Source organism: Microtus oregoni, unplaced genomic scaffold (assembly GCF_018167655.1).
Source record: "Microtus oregoni isolate MIOR12 unplaced genomic scaffold, Mior012 000029F_ref0000214, whole genome shotgun sequence".
NCBI classification, from domain to species: Eukaryota; Metazoa; Chordata; class Mammalia; order Rodentia; family Cricetidae; genus Microtus; species Microtus oregoni.
The window spans coordinates 24,914,750-24,927,925 of NW_024543088.1; the positions used below are offsets into that span (position 1 = coordinate 24,914,750).

The 13,176-nt window shown below is 48.5% G+C and overlaps 1 protein-coding gene across 6 annotated transcripts in view; it reads right to left on the bottom strand.

Annotated features, from left to right (window-relative positions):
- The window catches only part of Dgkg (diacylglycerol kinase gamma), a 211,045-nt gene that overhangs the window by 106,263 nt on the left and 91,606 nt on the right, over nucleotides 1–13,176 (bottom strand). For 4 of the 6 annotated variants that reach the window (XM_041677985.1, XM_041677989.1, XM_041677987.1 and 1 more), the window contains 5 exons: nucleotides 10,116–10,190; nucleotides 9,356–9,478; nucleotides 4,797–4,914; nucleotides 3,218–3,306; nucleotides 189–305 (listed from right to left, as the gene is read on the bottom strand). In XM_041677985.1, coding sequence (XP_041533919.1) covers nucleotides 189–305; nucleotides 3,218–3,306; nucleotides 4,797–4,914; nucleotides 9,356–9,478; nucleotides 10,116–10,190 — 522 coding nt within the window. The remainder of the gene's footprint in view (nucleotides 1–188; nucleotides 306–3,217; nucleotides 3,307–4,796; nucleotides 4,915–9,355; nucleotides 9,479–10,115; nucleotides 10,191–13,176) is intronic. The other 2 variants (XM_041677986.1, XM_041677988.1) reach the window with 1 other exon arrangement.

Below are 13,176 nucleotides of genomic sequence, written 5' to 3' on the forward strand. Positions count from 1 at the left end.
CTCTCTGGGCAACTTGAGGAGTCATCAGAGGCTGAGAACCTCAAATTGGGGTGGGGGGGTGGGGGTTCTGGGACCCTCTCCGTCTTCTCTCTAGACTTGCCCTCTGCAGGGATGTTCACTGCCCCGGGCTACAGCTCGAGCCACTCCCACACTGAAAAGAAGTAGGGCCGCCCTGGGCACCGACCCACCGTCATCCGGCACCACACGCAGTGCCGCGCGGTGACACTCTGGTAGCACTTGATACTTTTGTGGCACCGGTCACACTTGACGGAGGAGTTCCCTTCCACCCACGCGTGCTGCATCACCTGTGGGAGGGAAGGGAAGGATACCAGGGAAGGCAGTGGAACCACGCCCCTGGGCTCAGGGTACCAAGAATTGGGAGGCGCGAGGAGCCCAGAGGGCCCTGTTTCCTCAGTAGTGGAAGCTTCTTTGGACGCAGAGTTCCTCGTTGCCTGGCCACCGTGTTAAGCACAGAAGATTAAAATCCTTCTCCGCTTCTGTACTAACTCTCACCCTGGCAAGCTTCCCGCCTGCCATTCCTCTGCTTTGCCAAATTCACTGGCGAGCCCTGTCCTCATGGGGGACCCTTTCTGGGAGTCAGTGTGGTGCGCGCGCGGGGGAGTGGGTGGGTGGGCGGTAGTCAGAGGGCTGAAGTGCGGACCCAATCTTCCGGAGTCGCCTATTTTGCACCTAACACCTGGGTGCCTTTTGGCCAGTTTCGGAACTTCTCTGAGTCTTTGGACCCCCCTCTTTAGACACCAGCATGGGGCACCTCTGGGATTGGGGAGGATGCAAGGAGCCAGCACATTTGCAAATCTTTCCAGGTATTCTCTTCTCAGCCAAAGCTGCCCATCACAATCACCTGGGGATTCTCCAGAAGGCCTAGTGCCCCGCCCACACTCCAAATAAATGAGTCTCTGGGGTTGGGTCCCAGATATTTGACTTAAATGTCCCCGTGTGATTTAAATTTACATGCATTAACGTGCCCTGCGTGCCTATCCTATGTAACCATAGCTGAGAAGCAAAGTCTAAGTCAGGGTACCACAGGGCCCTTTTTATGCCCATTTCCTGGCCATCTGGATGCAGCAGCCACCTGGCTGGGAAATGCCACCAGGGCAGATCAGGAGGGTATGTGTGCATGCCTCAAGCAAAGAGGGGGATCCTCTGACCCATTGCCTGGGAGCATCTGCACTCAGATCTCTCCCGGGAGTCCCACAGAACTCAGAACTTTCCACCAAGGTGCCCTGAACTGCAGAAGAAAAAAGCCGTGGAAGGAGTGGTGTGTGTGTGTGTGTGTGTGTGTGTGTGTGTGTGTGTGCGCGCGCGCGCGCGCGCGCGCGCGTACATCTTTGAAGGGCTCAGCTTCAAAAACTATATTAGAAACATGCAAAATATCTACATGGTATTATTCCTATTTGCATTAAACAAGACTAAATGTTTTCAATTACTTAGCAGTTGTGCGACACTATTCACCCAGAATATTTTCGCTATAATTTATTGCTCCAAAAGAGGTGTCACACTTGGCTTGTGGCTTCTCACCTCCAGCTGCCTCGCTGAGGGTACAAAGCAGTCACTTGGTGAATTTGTCATCTACACGGTCACACTGAATATGCCCTGAGATTGTTGTTTCCGTTTTGCAGAGGGACACGTTGAGGCTTCAGGGAGGTAAGTGACTGCCCTCGGATTCTAAGGCTGGTGAGTAGGGACCCATAGAGACCCACGAGGAGGGTCTTTTGACTTAAGCCCCAGGGTTGTTGTCTGAGTACCATGTTTTTTTTTTTCCAGCCTGTCTGGGGTCAGAAGAAGTGGTGGGAGATTTGGGGTGTCCCTGCAGGCTCACAAGGCTGTGGTGTGCTCTGCTGGCCCCTCAGGAGAGTCACCCTGTTCTCTGGGTCGGATGACTAGAGTACGGGCAAAGGCCCGAGCATAGGAGGCCCGCTGTGTGTTCTGATGGGAGCCAGGCATGGATATGGAGGGGTGTGTATGAGCGGTGTTGGGGAGGGGACGAGGGTCATGCTATGGGGCATGCATATGAGGAGTCTGAGGTCTGAGGAGCCCTCTGAGGTCTGAGGCACGTCCTCCCCGGAGGCCTTCTGGGTGGGGGGGGAGGGCTGTGAGCCTCCCACCTTTTCACCATCTCCTGACTCACATTCTTCAACTACATCGACCCTCTGCAGCAATGCGGATAATCTTCCCCTGGGTTTAAGAGCGATCTAATTACAGACTCAGCAAATGGCACCACCCAACAGCCAAAGGAGCGCGGGGAGCCATTCTCACAGCCTGCCCTCTCCTCCTCTGCACCCACATGCCTAAGTCCTGGGTCTGCAACTCTCAGCTGCCTGGCAAACTCCTTCCTTCCCTTATCTTCTCTGCTTTATTAGTGAAGTCTGTCGGGGCACTCAGACACAACCAGTCCTGAAAGGGTGGATGTAAACAGAGCCAGCCGGGCTCTAGCCTTGGGGCAGCACCTCTTCTGCTGTAACTGCTGGAAGAACGCTCTTCTCCCTGGCTTCTCTCCTACACCAGCCTCAGAAAGAGTCACATAATTAACAAATTCACCATCTCTTCATGTCTGAAGTGTCTCCCCGACCCTCCACTGCTTTCTAATTCTGGAGCTGGTCTCCCAAACCCTTATCACATCAGGCCTCATCACCTTATGAGGCTCCTTGTTCTCCCCTGTAATCATCTGACCCAGCCATTTCTAACCTCTAACCAAGTCCAAGCCGCAGTCACACGCGTCTCCATGTCTGTACACAGGAGCCCCCTTCTGCTAGAATTGCTTGGCCCTCTTCTGTGCCCTGCAAAGCTCTCCTGGTTTCACGAACAAAGCCAGCAGCACCTCCTTTGAAGAGCTTTTCTTTCGAGCCTCAGCTGCACACTCCACACGGCCCTATTATGATAGCACATGCCTCACGACTATGTATTTGCACTATTTGCACATGCCTGTCTATCCTCTGTAATCTGGGCAGCATTTGAGCGGACTGGATACCACTTCTCAGAACCTGCGGATGCCCTGGTACAGCGCCTGGCATGCAGTGGGCCTCAGGGAGATGCTGAATGGATTGATGAATGAGTGGGATGGCTTAGGGGTGGTCTTTGAGACAGAGAAGGAACTAGAGAAATCTCTCAGAGCCCCTTCCTGCATAGGAATCTGTGATGATGGCCATGTTGTCCCCGAGGCAGCATGCAGTAGAATGAGCCAATAGGTGTCACCAACCTCGCCACTCCTTTTGGATTTTGAGTATGTTTTCACACATCCAGGAATGTTTTTGGACACACAGCGTTGGTGGACAGTGTATTTACAGTCTGGAAAAAAAGAGAAAAGACTGTGCTTATGAACGCCACCAAGGGAAGATACAGCCCCCTCCCCGGTGCACACACTTCAGTGAAGGCTTGTTTCTCCTTCTGGGTGACGGTCAGTGAGGAAAAGTGACATATGGAGTTGGCCTGGCCTAGCAGAACTCTAACACTGCTAGTATTCTCTGAGAAGTTCTTCCCTGACACTTCCACTTTCTCCATGAAGCAAAGTGACGTCAGAAGGAGCAGTGAGAAGCAGATGCCATTGTATGTCAGGATGCCAACAATGAGTGACAGAAAGGCCATGGTCACTGGGCTGATGGACGCTATTGGACACCACAGCACCTTGAGTAACTGTTTTGCCCAGGATGGACTGGGCGGTGGTGGCGCACGCCTTCAATCCCAGTATTTGGGAAGGAGAGGCAGGTGGATTTCTGTGAGTTCAAGGCCAGCCTGGGTCTACAGAGTGAGTTCCAGGGCAGCCAAGACTACACAGAGAAACCCTGTTGCTATAAAAAAAACAAACAAACAAAAAACAACAACAAAAAATGATAACAACAATAACAAAGAAAAAGAAATAAAGAAAAGAAAAGAAAGAAAGAACTTCAGACTCCTCTGTCGATGTGCCCGCAGTGGCTTCCTTTTCTCTTTCTGGGAAGGGACTTTGCAGTGTGAAGTGGGACATTTGTGTGAGGCACCACGTGCAGGATCAGATTAGGCAATTCCACATTTTGTCACTGTCACTGTAACTGTGATTATGCAAACAGCAAAGGAGCAGAGGTCTCACACTTAGCAGGAATGAGAACATGTTGATGAGCTGATGCAGAGTGGGCGGACCTGTTCTTCAGCCTGCCCACTCCCTGGAGTCCGGTTGGTGTCTGCTATCTGGCCACGAGGTGGCTAGCAGGGCTCAGTGCACCCACATTTGCTGCCCCCCTGAAGCTTCTGGCTTTTGTTGCATCTCCTCTTGCTCTTTCCCCATTTTCCCAAATTGCCTCTTCCTCTCCCCTTCCCTCTGTTTCTTTCTGTGTTCACCTTCTTAGTCCGGATCTAATCGCTCATTTGTGCTTATGTTTCTGCCTTCCCTCCAGTTTTACTAAATGGATTAGAAAATGAAGTAAACACACAATTTCATTTTTCATTGCACTTCTAGAATATAGAGTGTGTTCTCAACTAATTAGAAAGCACCCCTAAGCACACACGAAATGAACATTGGCTAGAAACACAACTGCAGTTAGCACGGGATGCTTTTAACTTGTGTAAGAACTCTAATACTTTTTCCTAGGAGACCAGTGGTCTGGGACTCCAGCCGCAGCAAACATCTTGTCCATTTGACTCAGCTAGACCCAGAGCAGGGCACAGAGGCCTTGCTGTGGAAACATGAGGGGTGATCCCACCATCTGGGAAATAAATGCCTAGACTGTCCCTGGAATGGACCAACTAACTGTGTGCCAAGCAGACAGAGCCCGCGGGCAAAGACCTGGAGGATGGTTACTCACAAATGCAGCTCAGGCCTTGCTTCCGGACACCCATCAGCATGATGTGGCAGAAGTTGCAGTACGTGGGCTTCTTGAAATGCTTCAGGGTCCAGGCATGCCTTCCGTCCCCCATGGAGCCCTACAGAGGTAATGGCAGTGAGCTGTGGAGCTGGTACCCCACCCGGAAATCAGAGACTGCCTCAAGCTGGTACTTCCTTTTCTCTCAGTAATGTTCTCTTCTTAAACTTGGAAGAGAAGTTTCACAGTCGTTAACAAATTCTTAGTGTGCGTTTTCTAAAATTAGCATACACAAAAGAAGAGAACATCTGAATGGAGGTGGGAGAGGAGCTAAATAAACCCTCTCAGACCTGGATTCCTGAGGGATAAATGGAAGAGCAACTTGGTGTGTCTGCCTGCCTGCCTATCTATCTGCCTATTTATCTGCCTATCGACTTGTATATCTATCTATCTATCTATCTATCTATCTATCTATCTATCTATCTATCTATCTCACCTGTCTATCTGAAGAGTCTTTAATAATTGCAATGTTTGACTTGCCAGCATCCCTCCTTGGGCTTCAGTCTACAGAAAACTGTTTTTGAGAAAACAGATGAGCATTTCTGTGCTGGTCAGATGCAACATTATTTCAAATAGTGAAGAGCTAAAGATACACTAATGGTTCCCAAATTGCTAAAATTGCAGATATGATAGGGTTTTATGACTCTAGCTGTAGATATAAGACTAATGGGAAGCTGGATGTGGTGGCACATGCCTTTATCCTAGTGTTGAGAGGCAGAGGCAGATGGATCTCTGAGTTTGAGGCCATCCTGGTCTACATAGTGACACGCAGAACATCAGGGCTGTGTAGAGAGACCCTGTCTTAATCTTAAAAAAACAAATAAACATGCAAGCAAACAAAAAATATATTTAAATATATCTAATGGTAAAAGATTTCATGTACCTGTTAACCAAAGTTAGCTGTATCTGGAAGACTGTGCATTTGTTTTCTCTCTCTTTAATTTCTGATTTCTTTTATATTTTCTGAAATTTCTCCGGTGAGTATAGACTAGCATAATTAAGAACAATTGGCTTAGTAAAAACAATGTACTTTTTTTTTTTTTATTTTTGAGACAGGGTTTCTCTGTGTAGCTCTGGCTATTCTAGAACTTGCTCTGTTGACCAGGCTGGATTCGAACTCGAGAGATTCACCTGCTTCTGCTTCCCAAGTGCTGTGTTTAAAGGCATGCACTACTACCACCTGGCTAATAATATACTTCTTATACCAACTTAAAAATTTTTAGATTTATTTTATTTTATGTATATAAACATTTTTCTTACACACACATACACAAACAATCACACACACATAGTCACACAAACACACGGTCTCTCTCTCTCTCACACACACACACACACACACACACACACACTACGGGCATGCTTATACCAAGTTTCTGCAAACAGATAAAACACTAAGGTGAGGGCTGGTGATGAGATGGCTCCGTGGGTAGAGGCGGTTGATAACCTGAGTTCAACAGGATGCACCGAAAGGGTAACTCTTGAAGGTTGTCATCCTCAGACCTCTCCATGCATGCACACCATGTGTGGTGAAAGCCCCACTCCATGTAAAACATACATGTAACTATAGCAACAACAATTCTAAAGTGAGACATAGAGAGGGAGTGAATGTTTTTTCTTGAGCTGCTCAGGGGCAAAACTCTCCTCAGTCACATGTGTGAGCCATGCCTCACGTGGTCACTTCTTCCTTGACATGTCAAGTTCCATGTCCCAGCTCCTGGTACACCCCCTGGCTTGAGTCTGGCTTTGGGAGCATCTCTCCTGCTGAATCTTTCCCAGGGTTCCATCCTGAGCAGCACTGGGTGTGGTCTGAAGGGCAGTGAAAACTACGCTTGTAAACTTATCCTTGGTTGTGTGGCCGGGGGCATGGAGTCCAGTCCTAACATCTGTGTGTCTGTGCTGTTGGACTGATTGCTGTGCTTAGCCCTGCTGTTGGACCTAGATTGTGGTCCTTGGAGTCCACGTTCTTTGTCAAATTCTTATCTATTCCCTTGACTTTTGTATCCTATGTTCTTCAGGACCCTTTTCAAGACCTGAGTTGTACCGACTTAAGGTCCCTTTATCCAAGGGTTTCCACTTCAGGATGCAGATTTGCGGGTGGTTAGCAATTCACAAAGAAGACCAGCTGACTTATCCCTTTGGCAGATATCTGCCCCTAGGACTTGCAGTGATGATGATGATGATTACGATGGTGATCATAAATGTTATTCTAGTCCCCTGACAGATCCTAGTCTGTACAAAATATTGGGGGGTATGAAAGTTGTGGAAGAGTGGTAAGTCTGTTACTAGTATACAGATTGAAATACAACAACAACAACAACAACAACAACAACAACAAAACAAAAAACAAAAAGCATTCAGGAATTCTGTAACTAGGGCCAGTGCCACAGGAGGAATGAGTGACAGGCAGTAGTCAATGTATGCCTTTTTCTACCACCTTCTACAAGGGTTTCCCTGGGCAGAAGGAAACTCAACACCCTGTCAACAGATCTGCTTATTCATGAACTAAAGGACCTTCATTTTATCAGCAAACACCTCTGTTATCTAAGCCGTGTACCCTTCCCCCCAAACCCTCAGCTCGAAGAAGCAAATGCACCAAGGGGCTTAAATAAAGCTTCTGCTTAGGTTATAGCGCCATCGTGTGGCTTGCTCATTTCTGGGTAGGTTTTGCCCCATTGCTGCATTTGCCTGCTCTGTGTTCTCAGAGGTCATCTGTGTGAGAACTTTGGCAGGAAAGCAGCAGGTCATACAAGACGTTGATGGGCTTCCTCTAGAAGCCTGGATGTTGCTCATGAAAGAACTTGTTTAGCCTACACTTAAAATTGATTTAAAAGGATTTTGATTAATATCAATAAAATTACATTTATTTTTTGTTTCCCATGTTTTGTAAAGTGAATTCTAGTTTTATTCAAGGCTGATTTGAAGGGGATGCTGGAAAGGATGCTGAAGAAATACACAGGCTTTACCTGCTGCTTCCACAAACGTGGGCTCTTTCCACACAAGATGTCAGTGGGACTTTGAACATTAGCATGGTCAATGCAGGGAGGAGAACAGAAATTGGTTCCTTGTGCTTAAAATATCTCAGTTTTGTTCCTTCAAAAGAGAACAAACCAAACCAGCAACACTGTGTCAGGATAGCAACCAAGCTGAGCTCCTCTTTTGATCCAGGGCCTAGTGAGTGATGACAACAGCCTGTCCTGCTTCTTGGGGTTCTTGTGGGTTCTCATATGTGTAGACCCTCAGCAAGAGGTCACTGCATGAAGGTCCCCAAGTAACTGAGTGTGGCAGTTGGGCCTCTGCTCAGATGTGTGCCCTTAAACCAGTCCTGCACCCCTGACCATTTGTAGACCAGAAGAGCCGGACTCACAGAGAACTCTTCCAGACACATCACGGACCCTAAGAGCCAGAACGTGTTTTCAAGCCTGGCCTATTGTGCAGGCCTGTAAACCTAGCTACTCTGGACACTGAATCAGGAGGACCACAAGTTCAATCGACAAGACCTGCCTGGGCTCCAGAGCAAGTCTGAGGCCAGCCTGTGCCATGGAGTGAGCTGATTCAAAAATGAGAAGTAAAAAGGGGAGGTGGGGATATAAACCAGGGGGAGTGCTCGCCTAGCATGTGTGAGGCGTTTGGTTCAACACACACACACACACACACACACACACACACACACACACACGCACATATGCATGCACACACACACGCCCACAAAATAGAAGACAGAATAAGGTATCAAGATCTTGCTTATTCTTTAGGGATACATCAAATGCCCTCCAAGTTTCTCCTTCCTGCTCTGACCAAGGTGTAGGGTGTTGGAAAGTGTGGGGAATTTGGAGTGAGGTGCAAAACCTAACTCCTCTTCTGCTCAGAACCTCGGTTTTCCATCTATACAAAATGGGGTAGAAAGATCTACCTTATCTGTTTTGATTGCTAAACCAGAGTCCAGTCATGAAAGCCCCTCAGCAGATCACTATTCCCCTGCTCCCTTCCTTCCTTTGCCAATTCCTTGAATTTAAAATTTTTACATTACGCTTACTTATTGCAGAGGGTGAGCGTTTGTGTCATGGCGTGTAGAGGGCAGATGACAAGGAAGCTTATTCTTTTCTTTCCCCATATGGGTTCTGGGAATCGAACTCAGGCTATCAGACTTGGTGGCTGGTGCCCTCTGACTGGTTCCTTTCCTAGCATCTTACAACCCAACTTGATGAAACATGAGATTCTCCTTGACGTTTCTTCCGCACTTGGCCTGGTTGAGTATGTGTCTTGCAGGCAAATGCTGTGTTCCTTTACAGTGTGCACAACATAAATTTTCCCTTAATAACAGCATATCAAAGTGTTTCCAGGTGAAAGAATGTATTTTGGGCATGAGCAAGTGAAAAGGAAAAAAAATACAGAGCACCCCAGAGCCAGCCTGGAGTGCGTGGCTTGCCTATCAGGAAGTCTGGAGCAGACACTGGCAACGATATAGAGCCCAGACATTGAACTTGAGTGTACTGACTTACAGAGTCGTCCATTCCCAGGAGGACCAGCAATGGGATGGTGGTCATCCCCCCATGGACCCACTCCTGTAGAGACACAAAGCCATCCTTGTCGTAGTCCATTCCTTGCAACATCTCCTTCAGGATCTGTGAAATGTGAAGGACAATGGTTCATTCCCACCCTTTTCCGGATGCCTCTGCTCTCAGTGTTCTCTCTGCTCTTGTCTTACAGTTTCCGTTTCACCTGGTTCCCTTCTTAGAGTGATCAAAGTGACAAAGGGCCAGCGGAGACATTGGGGTTCTAAGTCCAACTCTGCCCTGCCCTGATCTTAGGTGGCTCACGCTAGCTCTCTGGGCTCTAGGTCGCTCATCTTCAAACAGAAATAATACCGCTGTGTTTACAGAAATGCGTGAAAAAGGTTTAATCTAACACCTGGTACACGGTGCCCGTCAGTGCGGTTAACACTCACAGCCGATGATTGACAACTTCCCCCCAAACTGTTTGAGGCTCTAACCTCTGTGAATTTCTGTCAGAAAACTGTCTCTGGTGGGAAGGTTGGGGGAACTGTGATTTCTCCCGTGTCTACACTTCCTTCTGCTGCCTTAAGTATCTTCCCTGTTGGAGAAATGGGGGTCCAAGCATAGGGCTCCAAAGAAGCTGCTGGGGAGGCAGTCTGGGGGCACCGCACAGCACACAGCTAACCATTGCACCCACATCCCCGGTGTGCCCCACTCTCTCTCAAGGAGGCTCCCCCTGGAGTCAACTGTGCTTATAGAAACTCACAGGCCTGAGCTCCGTGGGGTCCCACTCCAGGTACTGCGCAATATGTAGCATTTGGTTCACAATCTGATCCATCTCCTAGAAAATACCAGGAGAGAAATCATCAACGGAAGAAAACCAAAGTTGTCGTTTTTGTTTTAATCAAAATAAGAGCAAAACTCAAAATCAAAACTGATGGGAAGGCGGGCGGGGCGGGGGAGGGGGAGACGAGTGTGACATACTACCATCCCACAAGGGCAGCGGTTTTCTCTTGACCACAAAGGCCACTGGCTAGTGGATGCTTACGGAGCTTATGTAAACCAGAGCCGCGCAGAGCACCTGGAGCACTGACTCCAAGCCTCTCCCTCCTCCCACCATTCTGTCCTTTGACCCGAAAACCACAGGGAATCTTGAATTTTGTTTTCTCTTTTTTTATCCCTCCCTCCCTCCCTCCTTCCCTCTTTCTTTCTTTCTTTCTTCCTCCCTCCCTCCCTCTTTCTTTCTCTCTCTCTTTCTTTCTTTCTCTTTCCTTCCTTTCTCTCTTTCCTTCCTTCCTCACTTCCTCCCTCCTCTGTCCCTCCCTCCCTCCCTCCTTCCTTCTCTTCCTCCCTCCTCTGTCCCTCCCTTCCTTTTCTCCTGTAAGTTCTGTGAATGCAGATGAAGACAGGCCTCTCTTTGCTGTTCTTATCACTTACTCTCTATTCCCACACCTCAGCAGATAGGGCTCTGTCTGTCTGCCTTTGGAGTCAGGTTCACGTCCTGTGTTGGTCTTGGCTCAAACACTGATTTAGATTTATTTCAGCATCTCCTCTTTCCTTTGTATTCTACTCAACCCTGAGCCTAGAATTTGGTGAACAGGAGGCTTTTAAGGGCTTGTTTGCCTGATGGATTACCCCTTTGGCACCAAGGCCTGTCTCTACTTAACATGTTACCAACATGCCAGATGCTGGCAAGTCGGTGTCTAGAGGGAGCCATGGAAACACTGCACTGTGCTGGCGAAGTATCTGGTGTCAGTTAGTGTCTTTTGTATGGATCCTACCTAAGATGTGCACAGTGAGATTGTTCTAGGAGATGATGTGGGCACGCTGAAGATTGGAAAGTCTTACTTCCATCATGCAGAATTTAAAGCTAAGTCCAGCAAGCCAAGCCCAACAGCCATTAGCTTTTAAAGACACATTTTATATTTAATGTGTGTGTGTGGGGGGGTGATATGCATGTGAACACAGGTGCCTACAGAGGCCAGAAAAGGGCATGAGATCTCCTGGAGCTGCAGTTACAGGTGACTGTAAGCTGCCCAACATGAAAGCGAGGAGCTGAACTTGGCTCTTCTGTAAGAACAGCATTCATCTTTAACCTCTGCGTCATCTCTGCAGCCCCTGACCCAGATATATATCCTCTCACTATGTCTCACTCTCTCCCCCGCCCCTCTATTCTTCTCCTCTTCCATCTCATGCTGGACATGAACTGGTGATCCGCTTGCTCCAGCCTCTTGCATGTGAACAAACAGTACTTTACTCAAAGGGAAACAGTGACCTCCAGCCAAACCACAGGATGGGCAGTGGATGAGCGCAGTGAAGCGGGCAGGACGTTTTAATGGAAAAGTGCGTGAGTCTGCTGGGGTCCAGGGTTCTGTGAGATAACGTGGCTTGGGAACTGAGAATTAGACTCAGTAGAGTGGTCTAGCTTCAGGAAAAAGTAGGTCCCCACCTACCCTGGCCGAGCCACATCTGTAAAGCAATGGATGGACAGGTTCCATTGTATGCTGTGTTTTGATAACGGTGCCGACAAGCTGAGCTTGTCCAGTGTGGGTGTTTAAAGCAGCTAAGGAGGAACAGTGGAGAACGGGGACCCTTTGGTTTGGAGGAGATTTTGTGTAAGGTGTGTGATGGAACTTTTAAACACTCAAGGTCATTGTGCAGTTTGTATCTCCCTGGTTCTGGTTAGCAGCAGAGGGCAGCAGGAAGCTGAGGGATGCAGGGAAGGGACAATGTGAAGGGGTTGGGGAAGGAGGGCAGAACAGCGTACTGAGTGTTGGTCAGCAAACTCATGCCACACAAGCAGGCGGGAAGCCCTGTCCAGCTCGTTCCCAGCAGTGGCACACCTGTGGTGGAGACATGACTTCTTTGCCACTGGGATTGTTCACAAAGGAGCTGGGACCTCACCAGCCAGGGATTCCAGGGGTGAAGTCGAGTCAGAGGACTCATTTGAGACGTGTGTCTGTCGGCCAGTTTTATCTTAAAATATGTTCCGGATTGAATTGGTTACCACTTGAAATACTCTGTTCCACCTGCAGGTCTGTGCCCTGATTGCTTCCTTAGGTCTCTGTCTGGTGGACCTGCTTGTGGCCTACTTGATGTGGTCTCTAGAATGATGCCCGAGATGTCCAAATACGTCGCTTCTGTCCCTAACCTTGGATGTCTCCTCATTTCTCTTGAGGTTAAGGGAAACTTCACGTGCTGGCGCCCTGCCCCCACTCACACACACCATCTGTGCTCCCATTGGTCCTTCATTCTGGCTTCTTTTTTGCTCACTTGCTCTTCTCTAGCTAGCCCGGTTTCCACTGCATCCTCCAGCATCTTGGGGAATGCATCAGGATTTGCACTCAATGTCCTCTACCTAGAGGGCTCTTTCCCGAGACGTCACCTTCTCCAAGTCTCTGTTCTGATGTCCTTCCCCAGAGAGGCCTTTCTTGACAACCCTTCTGAAGGCAGCAACTCCCTCCAATGTTTCCTACTTCCTTTGTTTTTCTTCTTAACAGACGTCTACCCAATATGCATGGAAGTCTATGCATATGTATTTTCTACCGTACGGTTTTACTTTTTGCAGAGCTGGGACTGAACTGAAGTCTTAGGCGAGGCAAATGCTCTCTGACTGAGCTATATTCCCAGCCCTATTCCTATCCCCTTTTATTTTGAGACAGGTACGAATGATTCTCCTGCCCTGGCTTCCTGAACACTGGGATTTTGGGTGTGCTTCACCGTGCCCAGATCCACAGGTATCCGATGCTGTGTAGTGATACCTAGACTAGAATGGAAGCTGCACGAGGGGACAGGATGCTGTCATTTGGTCACGATAACGCATCCTC